The sequence below is a fragment of the Aotus nancymaae genome, unplaced genomic scaffold (assembly GCF_030222135.1).
Source record: "Aotus nancymaae isolate 86718 unplaced genomic scaffold, 86718_ANA_hifiasm-v0.15.2.pri h1tg000009l, whole genome shotgun sequence".
Taxonomy (NCBI): domain Eukaryota; kingdom Metazoa; phylum Chordata; class Mammalia; order Primates; family Aotidae; genus Aotus; species Aotus nancymaae.
In genome coordinates, this window is record NW_026988420.1 from 12,997,945 (window position 1) to 13,024,014 (window position 26,070).

The following is a 26,070-nucleotide window of genomic DNA, read 5'->3' on the forward strand; positions in this document are numbered from 1 at the left end:
AGATAGCATCTACTTTCTACAAATTGCCTGCACAGACAAAACCCCCAAAATGTTATCAGTGTGTTACTGCTCAAGCTCTTCCAACAATGTTAATATGCTATCATTTCTACAGAAAACTACATTTTTAATTGTATATATATTAAAATACTCCAAAAATATTTGATTATTTCAAATTACTCTTTTCTCATTGTTATTATGGTTTAAGAAACATGATTGATAGTTTCCATTCAAAATAAAAATGGTGTGTTGAATAAAAATATTAAATACTTAAACTTATATAAATAAATTAGTATAAAATAATTTAGTAAGTTAAATCATTTAATATTAAAAGGAATTCAAAGACATTACAGATTGTTAACACATAATTTAAATCAGTCACTTTTAGACATTGAATAGCTTTAAGAGATTTTTTTAATGAAGAAGGAACAAATCAAAATGGCTCAGAAAAATCAGATGGAGTGTATACACAAATAAAATACATGTTAATGCTTAACACATTGAATACAAATTTTCTTTATACTAATGACTTTAAAATGTCCATGTGTTAATTTTCTTTTGGAGGTGGAAAAATAGTTTGTCCAAAAAGACACTTTTCACACTTGAAGGAACTTGAAAGTTCTGTCCCAGTGAGTCCCAATATTTTATTTCAGGCAGCAGATTCATTGTCAAATATCTTACTTTTTAAGGTCTGTAGGTTATGCTGAATAAAATTCTCTGCACCTTGAACTTCAGAGAATCTGGAGTCAGTTCTCCTAACAGACCAGTTTTTCATTTTTATTGAATTCTGAATTGTGTCCGATGTAAAATAGTAAACTATAGGGTCAAAACAACAGTTTGAAACAGCAATGCAGAGAGTGATTGGGTACATTGTCCTTACTGCTGCCACTACTGAGCAATTAACAAATGTTTGTGTTCTCACAAGAGAATATAAAATAAGATTGATATTGTAAGGAACAAAACAGAAACAGTATATGATCAAATGTACAAAAATCATTTTTAAAACCTTAGTTTTGTTTATTTTGCTTCTACTTAATGTAACAGGTTTATTTAAAGTTTTTAGCACCATACTAGAACAAGTCACATTTAAAATTAGAGGAATAAAAAATCCCACTATTTCGATGAAAATTACAATCCTTGAGAGATATGTTTTCCATGTGTCTTCTGAAAAGTTTTCAAAGCAGGCTTCTGAAGTATTGTTACCCTGAGAGTGGGTAGACTGAAAAAAAACGGCGGGTGCACTTCCTCCCATCACAGTTAACCACACGCCAATGCAAACAATCTTTGCATTTCTTTTGGTTCTTAGAGTCTTTGACTTAAATGGATAGACAATTGCCAGAAATCGATCTACACTAATACAGGTTAAGAACAGAATGCTCCCGTACATGTTGGTATAAAACAGCATCACAGAAATTTTACAAAGTAAATCTCCAAATGGCCAGTTTCGTGTTGCAAAGTAAAAAATCCTGAAGGGTAAAGTAAAAACAAAAAGTAAGTCTGACATTGCCAAGTTAATCATGTATGTTGTGGTTTCATTTCGGACTTTGAGGATGCAGATGAAAATGTATATAGCAACACAGTTGGATATTAACCCAAGCACAAATACCATGCTGAACATACACCCATATAAAGTGTACTTAAAGGAGTCATTATAGAAGCAGTCAGAGCTGTTAATGCTTACCATCGTAAAGGCACGTTCAGTTTTCAGTTTGGAAGTACTTTCATCTGCTGCAGTCTCCTTTGGTATTCAGATTATAACCTCTATAACCTCCAATTTATTTGCAAAGTATCCGGCTCTTTGGATGGTTTTATAAATATTTCCTTTTTCTCAGAAAGATTCAAAAGAAACATGAAATCTGTTGCTGTGAAATTTCTGCTGGATTCTTCAACAGGAAAATACTTTCATTTTTTAACCTTCAGAAAATCCGTGAATCCCAAGGCTCAGTTAACTGACGAGCAACCTTTAAAAAATACAGTCAACGAGGCCAACCCATAGGATGATAAATGTAAAGAAAAGCTGTATTCTGTGACGAGAATGAAACCACTTGTCTTCTAAACTTGTATTGCAGTAGTCAAGATGAATACTCCAAAGTTAATGTTTCTTTATGCCCCGAAATATTAAGCTTAAGTTATCAATCTTATTTTCTTTTCAGTGGAGAGTTTCAGAGACTTGAACATTCCCAATTTGTCCCATTTTACTTCTTGCTTCTTTTAAATGAAGTTTTCCTTTTTTGTTTTCCTGCTGTATGATCCCAGATGGTGGGTAAGCAGAAGAGTCTTTTAAAGATGCCAAAATAAATTCCAAAGCATGTTAGCTCTTGCTGAATTGAGGCCTTTTCCTCAGTTGCCAACTGTATCTTGAGGTCGCTTTCTCTGAAGTGAAAAAGAAAGGCTTGCTAGATTTGTAATATGACATCACAGGAAGAAGAGGCTGGGTTTGGACAAAGAAAGTTTCAGCCCAGTTTGTTTGCAGTTCCTTTAATCTGATAATGTGTCTGCTGGGGATATACCTAGGAGGCTTGCAAATAGTCACTGGCTCACTGGCTGTTTAGCTGCATGGTCTGTTCATTAACTTTTTTTATGCAGAAATGCCTTCTCGTGTGCTGGCAACTTCTCAGAGTTGTTTTAGTAGTAATAACTGAAAGAAAAAAAAATCACTATTAAGTCTGTTGTTCTCTTATTTGATTGCTTTTGTGTTTGGGATATGACATTTTAAAAGAAAATGTATATGGGCGTGTATTTATAAATTGAAATTGTTAGTGATATCTTAATGTAGCATTTCAAAGAACTGTTTGATGGCTATCAAATGGGCCTTTAACCTTTAAGGTATAACAAGAATTTGACAAAAAAAAAAAAAGAATTTGACTCTTGGTTTCTGTTTTTCCTAATTATTCCTCAATATTTAATTTAATTGTTATGATTGTGAGTAGCTCTTATCCTGTGTCTCATTAGTTTTTGATAAGCAATTTTCCCACATACTTTCCTCTTATGAAATTGAATTAATATTTTAGAGCTGTTTAAATTTTTAAATGACTCATTTCACCAAAGAAATTCAAGAATGTTTATCTGTGGTGTGGTGTTAATGTGTTAATCTTTACCAGTGAATTTAAGCACAAAATGAAGTTGCATCTTTTTTTTTTTTAAGACAGAGTCTCGCTCTGTTACTTAGGCTGAAGTCAGTGGCTCAATCTCAGCTCACAGCAAAGTTGCATCTTTTTAAACAAAATTTTTCTAACCTTAAATTGATTGAAATAAGGTTTAGAGAATAAAAATCCTACTACTTGGCTAAATTTTAGGTTCATAGTCTTATCTTCCTTCTTCCCCCTAGCTCTTCCCTTAACCCCTTAATGTGATATTAATCTGGAATATATTTCAGATTTTGTCTTCATTTAAAAGTTTCTAAGCGTGATTTCTATATATATTTATATTTAAAGTATACTCATATTTTAGACTGGGCGTGGTGGCTCACACCTGTAATCCCAGCACTTTGGAAGACCGAGGCAGGTGGATCACCTGAGGTCAGGAGTTTGAGACCAGCCTGGCTAACATGACGAAACTCTATCTCTACTAAAACTACAAAAATTAGCCTAGTGCTGTGGTGCACACTTATAGTCCAGTTACTTGGGAGGCTGAGGCAGGAGAATCACTTGAACCCGGGAGGCAAATGTTGCAGTGAACCGAGATCACACCACTGCACTCCAGCCTGGGTGACAGTGAAACTGTCTCAAAAAAAAGTATAGGCTGGACACGGTGGCTCACACCTGTAATCCCAGCCCTTTGGGGCTGAGGTGGGCGGATCACAAGATCAGGAGGTTGAGAGCAGCCTGGCCAGCATGGTGAAACCCCATTTCTACTAAAAATACAAAAATTAACTGGATGTGGTGGCATACACCTGTAATCTTAGCTACTCAGGAGGCTGAGGCAGGAGAATTGCTTGAACTTGAACCTGGGAGGCAGAGGTTTCAGTGAGCTGAGGTTGCACCACTGCACTCCAGACTGGGCAACAGAACAAGACTCCATGTCAGGAATAAAAAAAAGTACACTCATATTTTAAAGGCTCCAAAATCAGAAGAAGAAAGTATGTGTAAGGTGAGGGTAGTTAAATGTAAGTGTTGTTTGCTCAAAGATTGAGGATATCACAATCTCTATGACACGTTTTTCTTGTTTTAAATATCTGGGTTTTTTTTTTTTTTTTTTTCAGAAAAGGCTAGATCAAGTTGTGCCTGTTATTATTTTTTTAATTTGGTCCAATTTAAGCTGAAACTATTCCTCTTCGGTATCAATTAAGTAATTTAAGAACATTTTTTTCTCACAAATTAATTAGCTAATTTAAAAATAACATTGTAACATGTTTTGTGTTGTTTTGCACCACTCTCTCACACTCAACAATTGATGAACTGTAGTCTATTTCTACTGTCTTGATTAGGAAACTCATCTATTATCAAACGGCAAAAAAGATAAGTACTACTTATAACCAAATACTTAAAGTTTTGAAGGGCTGAATAGCTTTGTATTACATTTAGTATAGAAAAAAGGTATGTGTGTGTTCTTATTAGAAGGCTGGTAGAAGCTGAGTGAACATTAATGAAAAAAGGAGTGGTTAATAAGGTTATATTCTCGTTGGAGAAAAATTTTCTGTTAGTAGTTATGTCTTACTATTTTTTTTTAATTTGGTTTTGTATGTTTTAAGAAAACATAAAATCTTCATAATTTTCTTTCAAATTGGTAGTCTCCTTTTTAGTCATCTTTAAATAATGAAATATATGCAGTTGTATACTCTGATCTTATCTCACTTTTACTTTCATTTTGAATATGCCATTTTCTCATTCAAAGAATTAAAATGTATTAATTCAATTTTGGAATATTCTTCCACATATTGTTACTCACTTGTTATTTACTTAACCATTCATCTATAGTTGTCTTTTTCTTGTTTCTTTCTTTCTTTTTTTTTTTTTTTGAAATGGAGTCTTGCTCTGTCACCCAGGCTGGAGTGCAGTGGTGATCTTGGCTTACTGCAGCCTCTGCCTCCCAGGTTCCAGGATTTCTACCCCCTCAGCCTCCCGAGTAGCTGGGATTACAGGGGCCCACTGCCACACCCAGCTAATTTTTGTGTTTTTAGTAGAGATAGGGTTTCACCATGTTGGCCAGACTGGTCTTGAACTTCTGACCTCAAGTTATCCACCTGCCTTGGACTCCCAAAGTGCTGGGATTACTGGTGTGAGCCACCTCACCTAGCCTGTTCATCTATAGTTTTTTAATGTTTGAGTTATTGGGGCTTAAAAATGGATAGATCACTGTTTGTTGAATTAGGCTTTTCATTATTATCATTATCATAGTAAATGTATAACTCTTAACAAAATTCTTGATTCATTGTAGAGTCTCACATGTTTGCTGATGAGTGAATCATATCATAAACCTGAATTTTTTTGCAAGTTTTTTCTACTGAGGAAGAACAGTAGCAGAGGGACTGTTTCAATAGGAAGAAGATAATTGATTAATTTTCCAGATATTTAACTTCGCTTCTAATTAAGGAACCAAAGGGAAATTTAGAAACTTTGAAAGATCCTTAGGTTAGAATTGGAAAAATACAGAGTAACTACTTGCGAAGGAAGTGAATGAATCCATAGAATCAATTATATTTAATAGATACTTTTGTATTTGATAGACTCAGGCAAACTGTTATTTTAATGTGAGATCTTTATACTTCTGGAAGTTAACTCAGAATCAATTTATTTCTTGTATGGGTTTTTTTTGGGAGGGAGGTGAAAATCAAACAGAGCCAGACAGATGTTAAAATGATGAAGATAGAAACAGCTCTAGTCTGCAGCTCCCAGCAAGATCAATGCAGAGGGTGAGTGATTTCTGCATTTTCAACTGAGGTACCTGGCTCATCTCACTGAGACTGGTTAGGCAGTGGGTACATCCCATAGAGGGTGAGCCGAAGCAGGGTGGGGCACTGCCTCACCCAGGAAGTGCAGTGGGTCAGGGAACTCCCTCCTATAGCCAAGGGAAGCTGTGAGGGACTGTGCTGTGAGGAATGGTACATTCCAGCTCAGATACTGTGCTTTTCCAATGGTCTTTGCAACCAGCAGACCAGGAGATTCCCCCAGGTGCCTACATCACAAGGGCCCTGGGTTTCGAGCACAAAACTGGGTGACTGTTTGGGCAGACACCAATATAGGCCAATGGAACAGAACAGAGGCCTCACAAATAACACCACACACTTACCACCATTTAATCTTTGACAAACATGACAAAAACAAGCAATGGGGAAAGGAGTCCCTATTTAATAAATGGTGTTGGGAAAACTGGCTAGCCATATGCAGAAGACTGAAACTGGACTCCTTTCTTATATCTTATACAAAAATTAACTCAAGATGAATTAAAGACTTAAACATAAGGCCTAAAACCGTAAAAACCCTAGAAGAAAACCTAGGCAATACCATTCAGGTCATAGGCATGGGCAAAGACTTCGTGACTAAAACACCAAAAGCAATAGCAACAAAAGCCAAAATTGACAAATGGGATCTAATTAAAGAGCTTGTGCACAGCAAAAGAAACTATCATCAGAGTGATCAGGCAACCTACAGAATTGGAGAAAATTTTTGCAATCCATCTGACAAAGGGCTAATATCCAGAATCTACAAAGAACTAAAACAAATTTACAAGAAAAAAACAACCCCATCAAAAAGTGGGTGAAGGATACGAACAGAGACTTCTCAAAAGAAGACATTTATGTGGCCAACAAACAAAAAAAACAAAGCTTTTTTTTTTTGAAAAAAAGCTTATCAGCACTAGTCATTAGAGAAATGCAAATCAAAACCACAGTGAGATGCCATCTCATGCCAATTAGAATGGTGATCATTAAAAAGTCAGGAAACAATAGATGCTGGAGAGGATGTGGAGAAATAGGAATGCTTTTACACTGTTGGTGGGAGTGTAAATTAGTTCAACCATTGTGCAAGACAGTGTGGTGATTCCTCAAGAATCTAGAACCAGAAATACCATTTGACCCAGCAATCCCATTACTGGGTATATACCCAAAGGATTATAAATCATTCTACTATAAAGGACACATGCACTTGTATGTTTATTGCGGCATTGTTCACAATAGCAAAGGCGTGGAACCAACCCAAATGCCCATCAATTATAGACTGGATAAAGAAAATGTGGCATATATACTCCATGGAAGACTGGATAAAGAAAATGTGGCATATATACTCCGTGGAATACTATGCAGCCATAAAAAAGGATGAGTTCACGTCCTTTGCAGGGACATGGATGAAGCTGGCAACCATCATCCTCAGCAAACTAACACAAGAACAGAAAACCAAATACTGCATATTCTCACTTATGAGTGGGAGTTGAACAATGAGAACACATGGACACAGGGAGGGGACCATTACCCACCGGGGCCTGTTGCAGGGTCAGGGCTTAGCGGAGGGATGGTATTAGGAGAAATATTTAATGTATATGATGTGTTGATGGGTGCAGCAAACCACCATGACACATGTATACCTATGTAACAAACCTGCACATTCTACACATGTATTGGTGAAGACAAGTCTTTTTTAGGACTGTTGCCATAATGGGCATGTAGACTGATTTGAAATATAGTATATGTGCCCTGGCAACATAGGGAGACCCTATCGCTACAAAAAATTTAAAAATTACCTGGGTAATTTTTAAATGTGAACCTGTGGTTTCAGCTGCTTGGGAGGTTTTGGTGGGAGGATTGAGCCTAGGAGGTTGAGGCTGCAGTGAGCCATGATTGTACCATTCCACTTCAGCCTGGGTGACAATTCAAGGCCTTGTCTAATAAAAATAAAGGAAAGAAATGTAGCCTACATATACAACCTATTTAAAATATAGTGAATCTTGGCCAAGAACTATGGTTCACATCTGTAATCCCAACACTTTGGGAGGCTGAGGTGAGAGTATCACTTGAAACCAGGAGTTCAAGACCAGCCTGGGCAACATAATGACACCCTGTTTCAAAAATTAGGCAAATGTGGTGGTGTGTACCTGTAGTCCTGGTTACTAGGGAGGCTGAGCTGGGTGGATCACTTGAGCCCAGGAGATTGAGGCTGCAGTGAGCTATGATTGTACCATTTTACTCCAGCCTGAATAACAGAAAGAGACCCGATCTCAAAAATAAATTAATAAATAAGTAAAAAGAATGAAATACAGTGAATTTCATTATGTAATGCATCAGTTTCTAAAATTTAATTACATCTGATTCTGATTCTTTGAATACTTTCAGTGCTTAAGCTGACAGGTCGGGTTTTTGTTTTTGTTTTTTTAAGGTGGAGTCTCACCCTGTCGCCCAGGCTGGTGTGCAGTGGTGCAATCTCAGATCACTGCAACCTCTGCAGGTTGGGTTTTTTTAATACTCTTAGGTATAAGAGATCAAGGAGTTGGTTGGTTTATTATATGTGTGTGTGTGTGTGTGTGTGTGTGTGTGTGTGTGTGTGTAAGGTATAATCAATAGGAGCATAAAATAGATAATAATAGATAAGAGATAATAATAGGTAAGAGCATACAACCAACTCAAGGAGATGGTTGGGTTTTTTTTAAATATTTTTAGGTTTAATAGATCAAGGAGTCACCTTACATTCTTTATGTTTAAGGATTTCTGATTTTTGAAACCAGGTTGCACAAGAAACGTGTAAGATTAAATATTTTGTAAAAGGCTTCACTTTATGTTTTGATAGCATTCTTCTTTAAAAGACCTATTTTTTCCTTATTTTGGAAAAAATTAGGAAAGAACACTTTTACTGTGTTCTTTTGCTATAAAATTGATCAAAGAGGAATTGATCAAAATTTTAAAGAATTCTCTCATTAAAAGTTTTGAAGACCATAATTGGAATTGTATGTAACATTGAGAACAGGGGATATGCAAAAAAAAAAAAAAAATTGGATGAGAGAGTATGTGAGACTTAAAACAGAAATACATTCATTCAAGTTCACAGGAAAGTATGATCCAGGCACAGTGGTACATACCTTTAGTCTCAGCTACTCTAGAAGCTGAGACAAGAGGATCATTTGAGGCTACAGGAGTTTGAGGCTGCATTGCTCTATGGTGACACCTGTCAATAGCCACAGCACACCATCCTGGGCAATATAACGAGACACGGTCTCTTAAAAGAAGAAAGAAAGAAAAAAGTATGTAACATTGATATTTTAAAATTTAAGAAGAATTATTCTAAACTAACTTTAGTCATTTTGCATGCAGCAAATGTTTGCCATGGTGAAATGTGACTTCCATCTCTAATTTACACTTATGAAAAAAGCATTTGGGATTCTTTTGATGCTTATTATGATAAGTTTTCTTTTAGGTTTAGAAACCTTTTTCAGTTTGAGAAATGAACATTTGTAATTTATGTTGACAGAATATATTTATTTTCTATAAAAAGATCTTTTAGCTTAAGGAGAAAAAAAATTAAATTCTAGACTGGTATTACCATAAGTCTATGGGTATCATTTGGAAGTGATTTACCTTCCTTTCATTATTGTAAACACTTAATACTTTGTTACTTTTTGCTGGAGCATGAGTCATGTACCCAAGTTCAAAGAGTTGAACCAACTTTTGTAGAGTTGGATGGGAATAGAAGAGGAAAGATTTAAAGGGTGATGAATGATGATCATAGCAAAGTAAAAGTTGATGGGAATGATGGTTGAAGCAGGTTCAAAAAGGGAAAGGAAATCAAAAGGAGTGAAAATGTTATTGTGGTAAGATTTAAAACTTGAATAAGCATATTTATCTCTGCATACACTTGAGTTGTCCCTTCTTCCTTATCTTTTTTTCCCCAACTCTCCTGTTGTCTCCTCATCTCCAACTCTTAGAATCATATCACATTTTTTCTATGGAGTCTTACTCTCATCAGTTTCTTTTCTGTACTTCCACAGTACATAGTTTGCCTTTTAAGACATATTCATGCAATTCAATTAAGAATAAAAAAAACAAGGTCATGTGTGGTGGCTTATGCCTGTAATCCTAGCACTTTGTGAGGCCAAGGTAGGAAGATCACTTGAGGTCAGAAGTTCAAAACCAGCCTGGCCAACATGAGGAAACTCTGTGCAGTGCAGTGACAGAGATCATGCCATTGCATTCCAGCCTAGGTGACAGTGCAAGACTATCTCAAAATAATAATAATGAAATAGTTGCAATACAAGATATAACAATAGATATTAGTAACACAGAGAGATGAGAGTCTACCAATTTAGTAAAGAGCCTCTTGAGGAGATGAAGTCTAATGAAGGCTAACCCTTTACAGTTGAATACAAATTTTAAATTTCAGGTCTTGAAGGCTATAGCCATTCCTGGTAATAATGTCTAAGTGTAGTCCCATTAGTATAGTCATGCTGCCTTTCTCCTTCAAAAACACAGAAAACTATTTGAGTGAATATTTTCTCCGTTCTCTCAAGGATGCTACGTAACCTAGTGCTACTCTGAACTCCTAGAAGATAAGTTAATTCTTCACATAGAACATATGCCTCCTGGCATAAAGGCTGAATTGGGTTATAAAACCTTAGTTGGGAAAGGCTAGGTGGGCAGTAGCTTTCAAAATTTTTTCACCTACTCTAGAAGCTGCAAAGTGTAATGAAAGGATCAATTTCACTAGGTATTAAGTGTCCTGGATTCTAATCCCAGCTACTAAAAATTAATGTGTATCTCCTGAGACCTACCTACTCAGGAGGCAGAGGTAGGAGGATCTCTTGAGCCCAGGAGTTCCAGTGTAGCCTGGGCAATATAGAGAGACCACAATTCTTAAAGGAAAAAAAATTAACATGACTTCTCTGTTGTACATTTGTAAAAGAAGAGTATTAAATTAGACCTATAGAATTCTTTTCAGCCCTTAGGTTTCTATCTAATTTAGTCTCCACACTAATATTGAATGACAGAAAGAACACGTATTATTATCTCCATTTTACAGATCAAGAAACTAAAATTCAGAGAAGTTGTGACTTGCCTAGGATTACAAAGTGATCATTGGTGGAGAATGATGAAGTCAAAACTAAAAACTAGGTCCTCACAGGAAGTACCTTTATACATGTTTGTCTAATGAAAGAATACAACTCAGTGAGTGCATGCATAAAGGAATAGTAGAAAGCACTGTGACCTAGAGATCCAGAATCCTTGATTTCTAAATTTTGACCTTACCTTGGGCAAACTCTGCCCTGAACTTTAAGATGAATATAACATGCCTTTCTGACCTTATGGAGAGTTTTCAGAACAAAATGAAATTAAAACAAACTTTGAATGTAAAACTCTAAAAATATACTATTATAGATGAAATACCTATATCTTAATTTAATAGAAAAAGATGCTATTATAGATGAAATATCTATAATATCTTAACTTTATAGAAATAAAGGTTATGTTGTGGGAAAACATGGGACAGTAAGATTTGTTTTCTTGACCAAATAGAATGCCTATGCTTTAAGTATGTCAGATAAAGAAGTGATCATGTGATGCGTTTGCTTTGCCTTTTTTATCACTGCTAATGTACAGCCAATTTAAATCAAGTAGACACAGGCTTTGCTTATAAAAACCACATTTACCTCTAAGTTGTTTGCTTAGTGGTTAACACATTGCATCTTGCATTAATCTTAATACCCTCTAATGTTGGAGCTAGCACTAGATCCTGGAAATTCAGAATACAAGTCCACCTTACCCCTGTTACAACTAGCCATTCGTCTTCTCTAGTATACAGTTTAGCTCTCCTTCCAGTCACTCAAGTACAACTTAGGAAACTAAAATCACAGCTGATTATTGCCAGAGCTAGAACTCAAATCCTAGTTTCTTGATTTCTAGTCAAGTTTTCTCATTGTAACAGATAGCTTCCACCCTTTTTTTCTTACTGATGTTGTGCTAGTTTGTTCTGTGTTGCTATAAAGAAATACCAGAGACTGGGTAATTTAAAAAGAAAAGAGGTTTAATTGGCTCACAGTTTGGCAGGCTGTGCAGGAAGCATGGCATCAGCATCTACTCAGCTTCTGGTGAGTCCTAAGGGTGCTTATATTCATGGCAGAAGTCAAAGGGGGAACAGGCATGTCACATGGCGACAGTAGCAGCAAGAGGAGGGAGGAGGTCTCATACTCTTTTTAAACAACCAGATCTCTTGTGAACTAACTGAGCAAGAGCTCACTTATCACCAAGGAGATGGTGCTAAACTATTCATAAGGGATCCACCCCCATGATGTGGTCACCTTCTATCAGACCTCACCTCCAACATTGGGGATTACATTTCAACATGAGATTTGGAGGGGACAAACATCCAAACCATATCAGACATAAAATAGGAAACTTGGTTCATAGCTTAGGTAAATATTAAGCAAAGAACTTTGTTTTTAAATGTGTAAGCTATATAGACTTTTAAAAACACTAAATTTTAACATTATGATAGAAATTTAAGAGATTTTAGGCATTTTCATCCTTCTGTAGATTAAAATCATATGACCATGCTTCACTTTTAGGTTCATCTTTATTTATTTAAAAAAGTTTGCATTTGTACATAGTAGTGTGCCAAGTTGTATAAAAGCAGGAAATATCTCTGCTGCTTTCAAATAATTAGAACAAGGGTTTTCTGTGAATACCAAATTTAACACCTTCCAGCATAGACTATTATCAGAAATCCAAGTACTCTTCAGTTTAAGTAAACATTTATTGACTTTGTATCTTTTACCCATTACTGAGGGGTAGGATTTGAAAAGGATTGGTCTCTCAGTATGCTCCTGGAAGCTGAATGCTCTGATATACCTGAATTCTTTTGCTCCTAGTAGTGAAATTGTGTGTGTATTAAAAGTGTAAGCATTGTTTGCTCCCAGATTTATATTTGGTAGTTTTTCATATTATTGTTATGTTATGAAATGTAATTGCAAAAAAGGATTGTTTTAGTCAAACCAAGTTTGGTGCTTGGAAATAACTCAGAGGCAAGTTGCAGAAAATATTATAGTTAGATGTACAAAAGATATTAGAGAGGCAATATAAGAAACTGGAAAGGATTGCCGGATGCAGTAGCACATGTCTGTAGTCCCAGCTATTCAGGAGGCTGAGTGGGAGGATCACTGGAGCCCAGGAGTTCTGGCTGTGTGCTATGCCAATAGAGTGTTTGCAATAAGTTCCGCATCAATATGGTGATCTCCTGGGAGCAGGGAACCACCAGGTTGTCTCAGGAGGGGTGAACCAGCCCAAGTTGGAAAATAGAAGGATTGTGTCTCTAGGCCTCAGACTCCTTTGGATTTTTGTGTCCTCACCCTACACATAGTGAAAACCATAAGCACGCATAATTGGTTTGGTTTACAGAAGAAAAATAACTGAGAACTAAAAAACAAAACAAAACCTTGACCTTGACCTTGACCAAAACCTCGAAAAGAGATTTTCAAATGAATATATGTTTTATATTTTTTAAATTAAAGTAAAATGCTATATGGAATTGTTTATATTATTTTAAAATGATTTCCTGCTTAGCTTTTTAAATTAACTGGTGCCAATCTCTCAAATAAGACAATTTATGTACCAGCAATAGTCAACTGGAAAATGTAATGAAAAAATATTCAATTTAGAGCAATGACAAATAGTATAAAATATTTTCAGAATAAACTTAATAGGCAAAGTGCAGGATCTAGATGAAAACAAAGCAAAAGACTACAAAACTTTAATGTAGGCCATAAGAGAACACTTGAACATGTGCCAGGCAGTTTTCCCCAGAACAACTCTATATAGTTAATGCCATTCCAGTAAAAATCTCAATGTTGTCCTTACAAGTTTGCTCATCTGTAGATACTGTGGGTTATATCACCTGGGAGTTTCATTTCTAAGAAAAATTCATTTCTAAGGAAAAAAAAATCCCTTCCTAATTTGCATTCCTATCAGGAGTACCTGTTTCTCCACACCCTCACCCAAACCAGATTATTATTAGACTTTTAACAGGTCAAAGTAGTATCTTGTTTAGTTTGTATTTATTTAGTTATAAAGAGACCAGAAATAGACCCATACCTAAGGGACCTTAATGTATGATAATTTCTCCACTTCAAATAAGTGGAGAAAAAATGGGATAAATGCTCATGAGTTATCAGGATAGCAATTTGAAAATAAAAGGCAGACTTTGACTTATTTTTTATACCAAAATAAATTCTAGCTAGATCAATAATCTCAATAAAAAATGACTCCATTAAAAAATGACTCCATATAAGTTCTGGGAAAAAATGAGCATATTTTAAAAATAGCAATAGAGGCTGGGCACGGTGGCTCATGCCTGTAATCCCAGCACTTTGGGAGGCCGAAGTGGGTGGATCACCTGAGGTCAGGAATTTGAGACCAGCCTGGCCAACATGCAAAACCCCGTCTCTACTAAAAATACAAAAATTAGCTGGGTGTGGTAGCATGCACCTCTAGTCCCAGCTACTTGGGAGGCTGAGGCAGGATAATCACTTGAACCCAGAAGGTGGAGGTTGCAGTGAGCTGAGGTTGTGCCACTGCATTCCAGCCTGGGTGCTGGAGTGAGACTCCATCTCAAAATAATAATAACAATCATAATAATAAAGTAACAGTAGAGACCTGGGTGTGTGGCTCACACCTGTAATCCCAGAAACTCAGGAGGCTGAAGCAGAAGGATTGACTGCTGGAGCCCAGGAGTTCAGGACTGCAGTGAGCCATGTCACTGTACTTCAACCTGGGTGACAGCCCAACACTAACAAATAAAATCAAATAATATATTTAAAAATAGTTGTAGAGGCTTTCTAAGTATTATATGTAATCTAACATTTAAACAAAGATAGGTTTGACTAAATAATTTTGTTGCAAGAACACCATGAAGTGGAAAGAAAATGTCAGTCCATCACATGACTCGTATGAGTTATCACAACATTTACAGAATAGTTACAGGACAAATTTATTTATAGAAACAAGTCTGTTAGAACAAACTAACAAAAATTAACAACCCATTTTAAAAAAATAGGAAAAACAGCTAAACAAGCATATCATTTTGTCCTTAACTTAAAAATGGTTCTCAGTCAGTTTTAAGTACTCAAATTTAATATTTTTAAAGTTTTGGCCTTCAAAATAAAAATGACTATACATTTGATTAGATTTCTTTCTTTTTTTCTTTTTATTACAGATGACTGATTTTTAATGTCTAGTGCTGTGAACACTAATGCAAGTATGCTTGAAATCAGAAAAATATTTTGACTTTAGGCATTTATGTAGTTAAATGTTTGGCTTTTAACCCAAATTAGAATTCAAAGAAAGAGAATAGCTCTTTAACAGATACTGATACTCAAAAGGTAAAGAAAAATTACTGTTACGATTCTAAGCCACTAGTCATCCATTCCCAGAACAAAATTTCTGTGGTCACTTCTTTTTATTGGTTTTCTAGTGTCCTTGCTTTAATCAACTGTTTTCACGTTTGAAAAATTTGAGGGTTTCCTGTCTGTACTAGAAGTTACCAACACTACTCCAGAAAGGTTAGAAACTAAATACCAAAGGACTGCTTCTGCAAAAGGCCCCCTTTTAAAGCCCAGCCTTTTGTTGTTATTATAAACAGAAGTGGACTATTTCAACCTAACTGAAAAAGGTTGCTGCATTTTTGCCCTGGCCATATAAATTGGAAATTAAGACAGGCATATTAAAACTTTTTCCAGCTTATGTTGTCTTCACCTCTGGGTCCACTGATATATTTTTTTTATTCAGTAGCGAAATGTTTATTGAGTGTAACTGTGTACCAGGTGCCTTTCTCAGTGCTGGGAGTATAGCAGTGAATAAAACAAAATCCCTGAGCTTATATTTTATTTGGAGAAGATAATCAGTAAATAAACAATTATGTAACTGGTTATATGGTGGTTCTCTGAAGAAAAATAATTTAGGAAGAAAAGGGAGTGGACTCTTACTTCTATATAGGGAGGTCAAAGATAGCCTTGCTAATAAGGGGATATTCGAACAGAGACTTGAAAGAAGTGAAGGAATGAATCATGTGGCTGTCTCAGGGAATTAACCTTTAACTGATCAACATCTTTAAAAGGCCTTCCCCAATCTATATTTCCAGGCTCACCTCCCAGAAATTCACTCACCATGTTCATGTCCCCAATTAGAAATTTTTAAACAGTGTTTCAACTTGGTAAGATTCTACATGTCTGCCTCTGATTTTTATTTTGCATGGCACCTCATAAAATAGGAATGTATGTTTTGTTTTGTTTTGGGTTACTTACCAGTGTTCTGAAACTAAATACTTCTAAGAGAGTAGCTGTCTCTCATTAAAGAGCCTCAGGTCAATAGTTCTGTTTCAAGTCACATTCCACCCTGACTTCTCTCTTCTCCCCATTCAGTGATTGGGTTCTTGTCTTTTACTCTTTGATGCTTTGGTTAGCATCCTGTTTATCTCAAGAGACTGAACTTCCTCCTGAATTTAATTTCCCTGATAGCAGGGACATCTGACCACCTATATCAACTGTCTTCCTTGACTTCTGTGAATTATTTGTCCTAGCTATGCTTGAGTGAGCATCCAGGAATAAAATTTCATTTCCTTGGAATAAAATTTTAATTTATAATGTAGGAGAGATATTGCTATTAAGGCTCTTAAAAAGCAATTATAAGAGACAGAATAAAATTAGAAGGAAAAAAGCATTATCCTACTTCTCTAATAAATCAGCTGTTTATGATTTTCTAGATGTAATTTCAGTCTTTGCTGTTATGCTTATATAGTTGAAATCAGAGAATAGTATCTTTAAGATTTGGAAGGGAATACTGCTTTTTCTTTTTATGTGCTCTTAGTTAAGAACTCTTTCTACTGTGTCTTAGAAACTGTCTTATAAATTTCTCAAAGTGATTTTAACCACTGTATATGAGAAATAAATTAGTTTCTGATACGAACATACATGTAAGCTACTAAACCTCAGTATTACTATGAAATATCAAAAATGTGACTTACTGGAAATAAAGTAATTTCTTTTAGACTTCAATATTTTTTTCAAAAATATACATATGTGCTTATCTATTTATAAGCGTATACCTGGGTAAATATAGAACATAGGAAAATTTATGTTGAGGTTTTAAAACATTTAAAATTATTTAAATATACTACTATAAATTTTAAAATTATTTTTAAATATAATTATAATTATACATTTAATTATAATTTTAAAATTATAAATTTTAAAATTTTTAGTAGTATATTTATATTTAAATTTATCTTTGATCAGAAGCATTAAAATTCTTATCTAAGATGTATACAATTTGAAGGAGAGAATTGGGATTCTGCCACCTTGCTTTGTAACTTAAAAGAGCTTTTTCAGGGACTCTCTAAGAGTACCTGCTGGAGTTGAATCTGGCAAAATTTTTGTTCAGAGAATTTTTGCCACTAAATAAACCTTAAATAAGTGTGCCACATAGGATAGACTGTATTTAAATTAAACCATTTTTAATAACTTACACTAAATACTATGACAAAAGCATAATTGTTATTTGATAAAACAGTTTCACTGTTAACAAAAATACAGTTTTTTTCCCTTTAGTAGGTATATCTTTTGGAAAACTTTCAGTCAAACTAGTGAAACAAGGACTTTGGCTTGTTCAGATTTATTCCATTCATTCATCATCTTTGAATTAATTTCTTCTTGAGAAGAAGCATTTCTTACAACTTTTGTCTTTATTACCTCAGTATTTTTTATTTTTATTTAAATATATATATTTATATGCTTTGTTTTTAGATAGGGTCTTGCTATGTTGCCCAGGCTGCTCTTGAACTCCTGGACTCAAGTGATACTTCTGCCTTGGCCTCCCAAAGTGCTGGGATTATAGGCATGAGCCACTGTTCCTGACCTCAATATTTATTTTAAGTTTACAAGCATGTATTTTCTTAAAATCTTGAGAATTAAAAGAAATAATCTCTTCAATCTTAATAGCTTTGTATTTTACCATATTATAAATTGAAACATTGAAGTTTTAACATTTTCTTCAGTGAGCCAGGACTGGTGGCTCATGCCTGTAATTCTTGCACTTTGGGAGGCTGAGGCAGGAGGATCACTTGAGTCCGGTAGTTTGAGAACAGCCTGGGCAACATAGTGAAAATCTCTTTCCATTTTATAAATAAATACGGCTGGGCGCAGTGGCTCACGCCTGTAATCCAAGCACTTTGGAGGCCAAGGCGGGTGGATCACCTGAGGTCAGGAGTTCAAGACCAGCCTGATCAACATGGTGAAACCCCATCTTTAAAAAAAATAAAATTAATAAATAAATACTTATTCAGTGAATCTGTTTTTGGATTCAGTCTTGGTGAAATTTCTTTTCATGTCTTTGCTCATTTTCTAATTGGATTGTTTTTTACCATTGAGTTTTGAGAGTTCTTTATATATTCTCAATACTAGTCATTTTTTTGTTAGATATGTGGTTAGCAAATATTTTCTCTTAGCCTGTAGCTTCTTTCTTCATCTTCTTCACATCATCTTTCTCATCCAAAAGTTTTTAATTTTAATAAAGTCCAGTTTATCACTTTTTCCTTTTATGGATCATGCTTTTGTTGTCAAATCTAAGAACTCCATTCTGAAGATTTTTCCCTTATACTTAAAAAACTATAGTTTTACATTTTAAGTCCATTTTTGTACAAGGTTTGAGATTTGGGTTAAGGTTCTTTTGGAGGGGCTGAGGTAGGGCACCATGGATGTTCAGTTGTTCCAGCCCTATTTGTTTTAGAGGCTCTCCTTTTCCTATTAATTTGCTTTTGTATCTTTGTCAAAAAGGGAACAAAGAAAAGATGGGACAAATAGATGTAGAATTTATACTAACTATATTAATAATTGCATTAAATTTCAGTGCTTTAAGCAGCTTAATTAAAAGGCAGGATTATCAGAGTGGATGAAAAACAAAACCAAACTCTATGCTATCCAAAAGAAATCTATTTTAAATATAAAGACACAAATATGTTAAAAGGATGAATGAAAAGAGTAGATCCTGGATGGAACTGAGGTTAATAGAGGATAATTCTAAGCTATGTATTATGGGTGATTAGGTGGTTGATAATACAGTTAACCAAAGTAGGTAACGAAAGACCACCTCATAGGTGGTTGGTGATGAAGATAATGAGTTCATGTTAATGTTTGAACCTATTATATTTGAGATGTTTGCCACATATTCATGTAGAGATCTTTGGTATCCAGTTGAACATACGGATCTAGAACCAGAAAGAGTAGTTTTAGTCAGAAGGAATAATAGAGATATAGTTAAAATTAAGAGGCCAGGTGTTGTGGCTCACGCTTGTAATCCCAGCACTTCGGGAGGCTGAGGCAGGCAGATCACCTGAGGTCAGAAGTTTGACACCAGCCTGGCCAACATGGCAAAACCCCATCTCTACTAAAAATACAAAAATTAGCTGAGTGTGGTGGCACACGCCTATAATTCCAGCTATTTGGGAGGCTGAGGCAGGAGAATTGCTTGAACCCAGGAGTTGGAGGTTGCAGTGAACTGAGATCACCGAGATCATGCCACTGCACTCTAGCCTGGGCGACAGAGCAAGACTCCATCTCAAAAAAACAAAAACATGATAGTGGCTTGGCCAGCATATGTATTGGCAAGCAGATCCGCAGAAATATTAGTAAATGGAAAAGATCTGTCAGAAAAGCCAAGGCCTGCCCCAAATTTTCTATTTTCTATTCTAGTTTCCTTTTGTGAGGCAAAACCGTCTTAGAATTTAGCTTAGGGAAGCACAAAAACATTTCCTGATTCCTTAAAATACCCAGAAAACAATAGCAATTCCTGCCTTCCACTTCCTCTGTTGTTAATTTTTCTACTAGTATTACAGACTTGTACTTACTTCAATAATCAGAATCTCTTTTAGGAGCACATTAATAGTCTTGGAGTCCTTTACTCTCTGGACAAGTTCATGCCTGCCTTAGGAATGTATATGAATTTTGAAATGTCATGTAGAACAGACTAATAGCTTCTACTGCTTCTACTTTTCTATCAGTAATATTTACTCAGTGAAATTTATACTAACCTTACTGACAGTGAGAGCCTGGTTTCCTTTACAAGACTACGTAGCAAAACAGAGTGAAGTATTGTACAAAGAGAAATTATGCTGACAGTTCATTTAAGTAGATAAGTAATAACATGAGACAGCATGCCTGAGTCCAAGAGAAAACTACTGCCCTCCTGGATAGACACAATGCTATAGAAAGAAATATGCAGTTTACTTTCAAAAGTTAAATATTCCTGCCGGACATGGTGGATCAAGCCTGTAATCCCAGCACTTTGAGAGGCTGAGGCAGGAGTTCGAGACCAGCCTGAGCAACATGGTGAAACGCCATCTCTACTAAAATAAAAAAAATTAGCCAGGCTTGGCAGTAGGTGCCTGTAATCCCAGCTACTCCAGAGGCTGAGGCAGGAGAATTGCTTGAATCTGGGAGACAGCGGTTACGGTGAGCTGAGACCGCACTGCACTCCAGCCTGGACAACAAGAGCAAAACTCCATCCAACAAGAGCAAAACTTCCTTTCAAAAAAAAAAAATTAAGTATTCCATGAAATATTTTCTTTCTTCTTTTTTTCTTTTCTTTTCTTTTCTTTTCTTTTCTTTTTTTTTTTTTTTTTTGGAGATGCAGTTTTGCTCTTGTTGCCCAGGCTAGAGTGCAATGCAATGGTGCAATCTTGTCTCACCGCAACTTCCACCTCCCTGGTTCAAGTGATTCTCCTGACTCAGCTTCCTGAGAAACAGAAGTCTTCTGTCTGCTATTGAATGTGTTATGATTTAGAAAATTTCTGAGATTCACAATACAGTCTGTAATTTTTATATCTGATAGACCTCATATTTGCCTGAGTTATTGGTATTCTAGAAAATAGACTTTGGGGAAGTGTTGAAAGAAGGCCTTTTTGAACCTAAGAAGACAAGAAATTGAATTGTTATAACAGTATTGCTATTTAAGAAAGGATATTAAGTCACTTTTCAGAAATTTATATCAGAATTCAAAAAATGCAAAAAATACAGTTAATAATGCTTAAGGAGGTGGTGGAGGAGATTTTATCCATACATGTATACAAACACACACACATAAGTCTAAACATATTTATACATATATGAGAAAAGTGTCAGGAATATGGTGGGAAAGAGATAGAATAATAGGATTACATTAGAATCTGCTTAGGAGCTTTTCTAACATGTAGATATTCTCTGTTTTGGGTATATCAAAATCCTGGGAGTAAAAGGGAAACCTGGCATGCATGTTTAATAAAGCTTCCTTGGGTACTGATATATGCTGCCTCCCAAATAAATTACAAGCCGTGTCAGAAAGTATGAGTTTACATTGTAAAATGTTAACTGAAAACTAAAGTCAAATGTTCTAGAAAATATTAACTATTTTTCCTGAAATAGAAGTGGTTGAAATTTGGGAGATAACTTTTGCTATGTTCTGTGAGGCTAGCGTTGATGAAGACATCTTTCTTTTATGTATGATTTTGCCTAAGTTGGGCCCTGTTAACTTTCATTTACTTACATACAAATAGCTAATGCATATTTTTAAACTTTTATTTAATGTTTGTTATTTATATGCATAGCCCAATGGAAACATGATCCAAAGTTTAATTTTTTGGTTGAAATTTAGTATTTTGGCTTCATATTTATAAAGATTGGGGTAAGGTGATCTGCCTTGCCTTTCTTCCACTGTGTCAAAGAATTTATGATCAAGGGCCAGAGTCAATATTAATTATATGATTTTGTTTTAACTATGAAGAACTTAAATTTAAAGTTATAGTTGTACTCATAGATAAAGGGTTTTCTTTGTTAAAGGGGAAAAAAAGAGATGTCTCTCTCTTTCTCTCTCTCTTTTTTCTTTTTGAGACAGAGTCCCTCTTTGTCACCAGGCTGGAGTGCAGTGATGCAATCTCGGCTCACTGCAACCTCCGCCTCCCAGGTTCCAGTGATTCTCCTGCCTCAGCCTCTCGAGTAGCTGGGACTACAGGTGTGTGCCACCATGCCTAGCTAATTTTTGTATTTTTTAGTAGAGATAGGGTTTCACCATATTAGTCAGGCTGGTCTTGAACTCCTGACCTCGTGATCTCGCCCGCCTGGGCCTCCCAAAGGGCTGGGATTACAGGCATGAGCCACTGCACCCGGCCAGAGACATCTCTTATACTTGCTTAACTTTTCATTTAAAAAATTGAATGTATTCGGCCGACGCGGTGGCTCACGCCTGTAATCCCAGCACTTTGGGAGGCCGAGGTGGGTGGATCATGAGGTCAAGAGATCAAGACCATCCTGGCCAACACGGTGAAACCCCGTCTCTACTAAAAATACAAAAAAATTAGCTGGGCATGGTGGCACGCGCCTGTGGTCCCAGCTACTCGGGAGGCTGAGGTGGAATAATTGCTTGAACCCAGGAGGTGGAGGTTGCAGTGAGCCAAGACTGCTCCACTGCACTCCAGCCTGGTGACAGAGCAAGACTCCCTCTCTCAAAAAAAAAAAAAAAAAAAAAAATTTGAATGTATTCATAATAAATAGAAAATGAAAGGAGCTTAAAAAGCAAATTGAACACATAATTATCAGAGAAAGCAATTTTAAAATTGTGATTTAAACTTTCATCTGTATTGCTAAGAAGAGAATGCCCTATATTGTAATATTCAAGATTTGCTTATAATTAAAAAGTGGTGAAGAAAAAGAGAATTCTGCAGACATTCTAAGCATGATGTAGGCCATTGATAGTCTAAGCTTGAAATTAATCATTAGCTTTTCTGAACTTTTAATACACTGACTGAGTCCATTCAGTCTGCTTTAACAAAATATCATAGACTCAGTGTCTTATAAACAATAGACATGTATTTCTCACAGTTCTGGAAGCTGGGAAGTCCAAGATCAAGGTTCCAGCAGATCTGGTGTCTGGTGAAGGCCTGTTTCCGGATTCATAGATGGCACCTTTTTACCATGTCCTCAGATGGTGGAAGGGACAAGGCAGCTCTCTGGGGTACACTTTATAAGGGTACTAATCATCCTTTTCATGAGGGATGTACTGAAACTAAATTGTGCCTGAAGACTCTTACGTTACCTTTACATATAAAATTTCTATTGTACCCCTATCTGGCCAACCTTTGATTTTAAGGCACTAGGGCAAGAATAACCAAGGGGTTTCCAAAGGTACAGAAGTAGTAACATGTGCATATCAACAAAAATCACTTGGTAGGAACCCAATACCAACTAGTAAGCCTACTCCTACTGTCTCAGATCTAGTTCTGTTTCAGAATTGGAAGCTTTAAGGATTATGAAATTCTGGGAACTTGGAGTAGGTCCACATAGAAGTAGAAGCAACAAAGCCCAAGACCAGTAAAATTTTTTAATAGTGTTAGCTTAATTTTTTAAGTTTTATTTTCTGGAAAATAAAACTATACCATGTTTGATTATTAAGCAATTTTTAACAAAAAAAATTAGCACTAGGAATAGGTTAAACATGACACAATTTGCTATCATGGAATAATATATAGGAGCAAAGGGTACCAGTTAGATTCTTATAGGCAAAAACCTGGTGATTTTCATTCTGTGGTATAGAGGCCCTAGTTAAGAGGCAGGAATTATTTCTGAGGAAAATGACTTTAATTTTGATCATTTAATTATAGGATCTATTTATTCACTTGTTTTTAACTTATTCACAAATCTTAGTCATGAGCATTATTAATAGATCATTTGATGCCTCATCACTTAGCAGTACAAGCATGTTTATTCCTGACTTTTAAACTCTAATTCACCTTTCTTGTGTTTTTCTATTCAGTCATAACCCTCTCCTTCTACAAAATTTGGCAAGGTATCTTTGACTTTCATCATATTCAGGCATGCTAGCTTCCTTTCAAGAACTTTGTAGTTCCTCTTTTAATGTCTGTTTCTCACATTGTCTTAGTTCCTTTTATAGTATTAATTCTTCCTGCAGTATGAATTTTTATTCATTTTGCAAATATTCATCATAGATATTTTTGTCTTATCCTTTCAGTTAAAACAAGATCTTTTCTTGTTTCAGAAGGTAACTTTCCTATTGTACTTAGGATAAATACCACAAAAATTCTTTAATGAGGTTTTTTCCTGACTATTAGAAAGGAGGAACACCCTTGTTGAATTGAAGATAGTAATGATGAGAGAGGACTTTGGCTTCTATAACACCTCATTCAAATAAGTGGCTATTTAAATTTAATTACATGAATTTTGTTATCTCCCTTGGAACTGCCTACCAGAACTGGTATGTCAGACATCCTCAAGTAAACCTTGACCCAATTTTAGAAGTTAATTTAGAGTTAGGAATTCCTTTTTTTAAAACAATATTTTAAAATTAACAAAACAAACACAAAATATATTTTATATATTGCACTTTTCAAAATACTTTAAAATATACCCAACACTACAAAGTAATTTAGTTTAAAATAAAAAAATTTTTTTGAAATAAGACCTAATCAAATTGACATATCTCTCATTTTCTTTGAAAATTTTGACCAAGGTATCAATTAATAAATCCACTTTGAAAGACATTTTAAGGTATAAATTTCTTTGTTCATGTGTATAAAATTGTTTCATTGACATAACATTACTACTCCTTTAAAGATTTTTATGTTCTTAAAACTATCTCCTCTTAGTCTCTAATTTAGAAAAGGGGATTACTGTTTTGAAGGACTTTTTAAAAAATGCTTAGCTATTTTTCAGCTAAGAAAAAAGATTTCTTTTTCAGTAAATGAATAAAGCTGAAAAATAATAAATTAATAAAATGTTTTTAATGAAAAGTCAAATATCTTAATAATTCTAGGAAGTTTCTCCATTTATTTGCTTTTTTATTTTTAAAAAGCAGTTGAAAAGAGTTTTAGTTTTAATATTTATAAACCTTAAACATTATTTCACACTCAAAATATTTCTAATGTATTCAGTCACAATTTACTAAAATAGCTAAGTTTTCTGATCCATAAAATGAATAATAACACTTAATTTAAAGACTTATTTTAAAGATTAAATGAGGTAATGCATTCAAATAAAACCTTTTAAACTGAAAGTACTTTAATTATTGTGTAAGCAAATCATAAAAGTAAGAGATACATCATTCTATTTTGCCAGTGTGTCTTAAATTAACTAGATTTTATTGTTAGTTTAGTGTTCAGCACGCCAAGGGTACATTTCATACTAAGATTGTGCAAGTGGAGTAAATACTTCCTAAATTTTTCCATCTTAGTCACCTCCCTTGCTTTTAGGCCTGGCTCTGTTTTATATTGCTTATATGTATTTTTTTCTTTTGGGAAGAGATAAGCTGAAAAACTTTTTTGTTGATCACATACTATTGCTGAAATACAAATAACTCAAAACAGTGTGTGTGTAGAAAAAACTCTATCAAACTGTGTTTTTCCTCTGCTCTCATACCACAACAATCATCAACACAAAAGACTTCTGTAACCAAATATGTGGGTTTTCCCCCCACATACCAAGCAGCAGACACTAGCTGGGCATCCTCCCATTCAGTTCTGACACTGTCTACCTAGAGATAGTGTCAGATCCCACTGGTTGGGGGCTCAATGCCCAAGACTGCTCCTCACACCCCCAGACACCAGCCTAGGTCTCCAGAACTTCTGACCTACCAGCTTCAACTTGGAGTTGTCACATCATACTCTTTAGATTCAATTAATTTGCTGGAGTGGCTCATAGAACTCTAGGAAGCTGGGCACAGTGGCTCAAGGCTGTAATCCCAGCACTTTGGGAGGTTGAGGCAGGCGGATCACTTGAGGCCAGGAGTTCAAGACCAGCCTGGTCAACATGGTGAAACCTCGTCTCTACTAAAAGTACAAAAATTAGCTGGATGTAGTGGCACATGCCTGTAGTCCCAGCTACTTGAGAGACTGGGACTCTCAAGCATTACCTGAATCCAGGAGGCAGAAGTTGTAGTGAGCTGACATAGTGCCACTGCACTCCTGCCTGGGTCACAGAGCAAGACTGTCTCAAAAAACAAAAAGAGCTCAAGGAAACACATTTACCGGTTTATTATAAAGGATATTACAAAGGATATGGGTGAAGAGATGTGTAGGGTAAGGTATGGGAGAAGAGATTCCATGCCCTCTGGGAGCCCCACCCTCCAGGAAC

At 35.5% G+C, this 26,070-nt stretch overlaps 3 protein-coding genes across 4 annotated transcripts in view; 1 reads left to right on the forward strand and 2 right to left on the reverse strand.

Moving 5' to 3' along the window:
* LOC105725923 (large ribosomal subunit protein eL8-like) overlaps positions 1 to 1,767 on the reverse strand; it is a 68,202-nt gene extending 66,435 nt beyond the window's left edge. The window contains exon 1 of the mRNA XM_064373560.1: positions 1,679 to 1,767. The gene's annotated coding sequence lies outside the window, so the exon portion shown is untranslated. The remainder of the gene's footprint in view (positions 1 to 1,678) is intronic.
* Positions 1 to 26,070, forward strand: part of RB1 (RB transcriptional corepressor 1) — a 160,941-nt gene that overhangs the window by 105,236 nt on the left and 29,635 nt on the right. The gene's annotated exons all lie outside the window — the stretch shown is intronic.
* Positions 394 to 1,685, reverse strand: LPAR6 (lysophosphatidic acid receptor 6). The gene has a single exon (XM_012465152.2). The coding sequence runs from the start codon at positions 1,679 to 1,681 to the stop codon at positions 647 to 649; it is 1,035 nt and encodes a 344-aa protein (XP_012320575.1). The 5' UTR covers positions 1,682 to 1,685; the 3' UTR covers positions 394 to 646.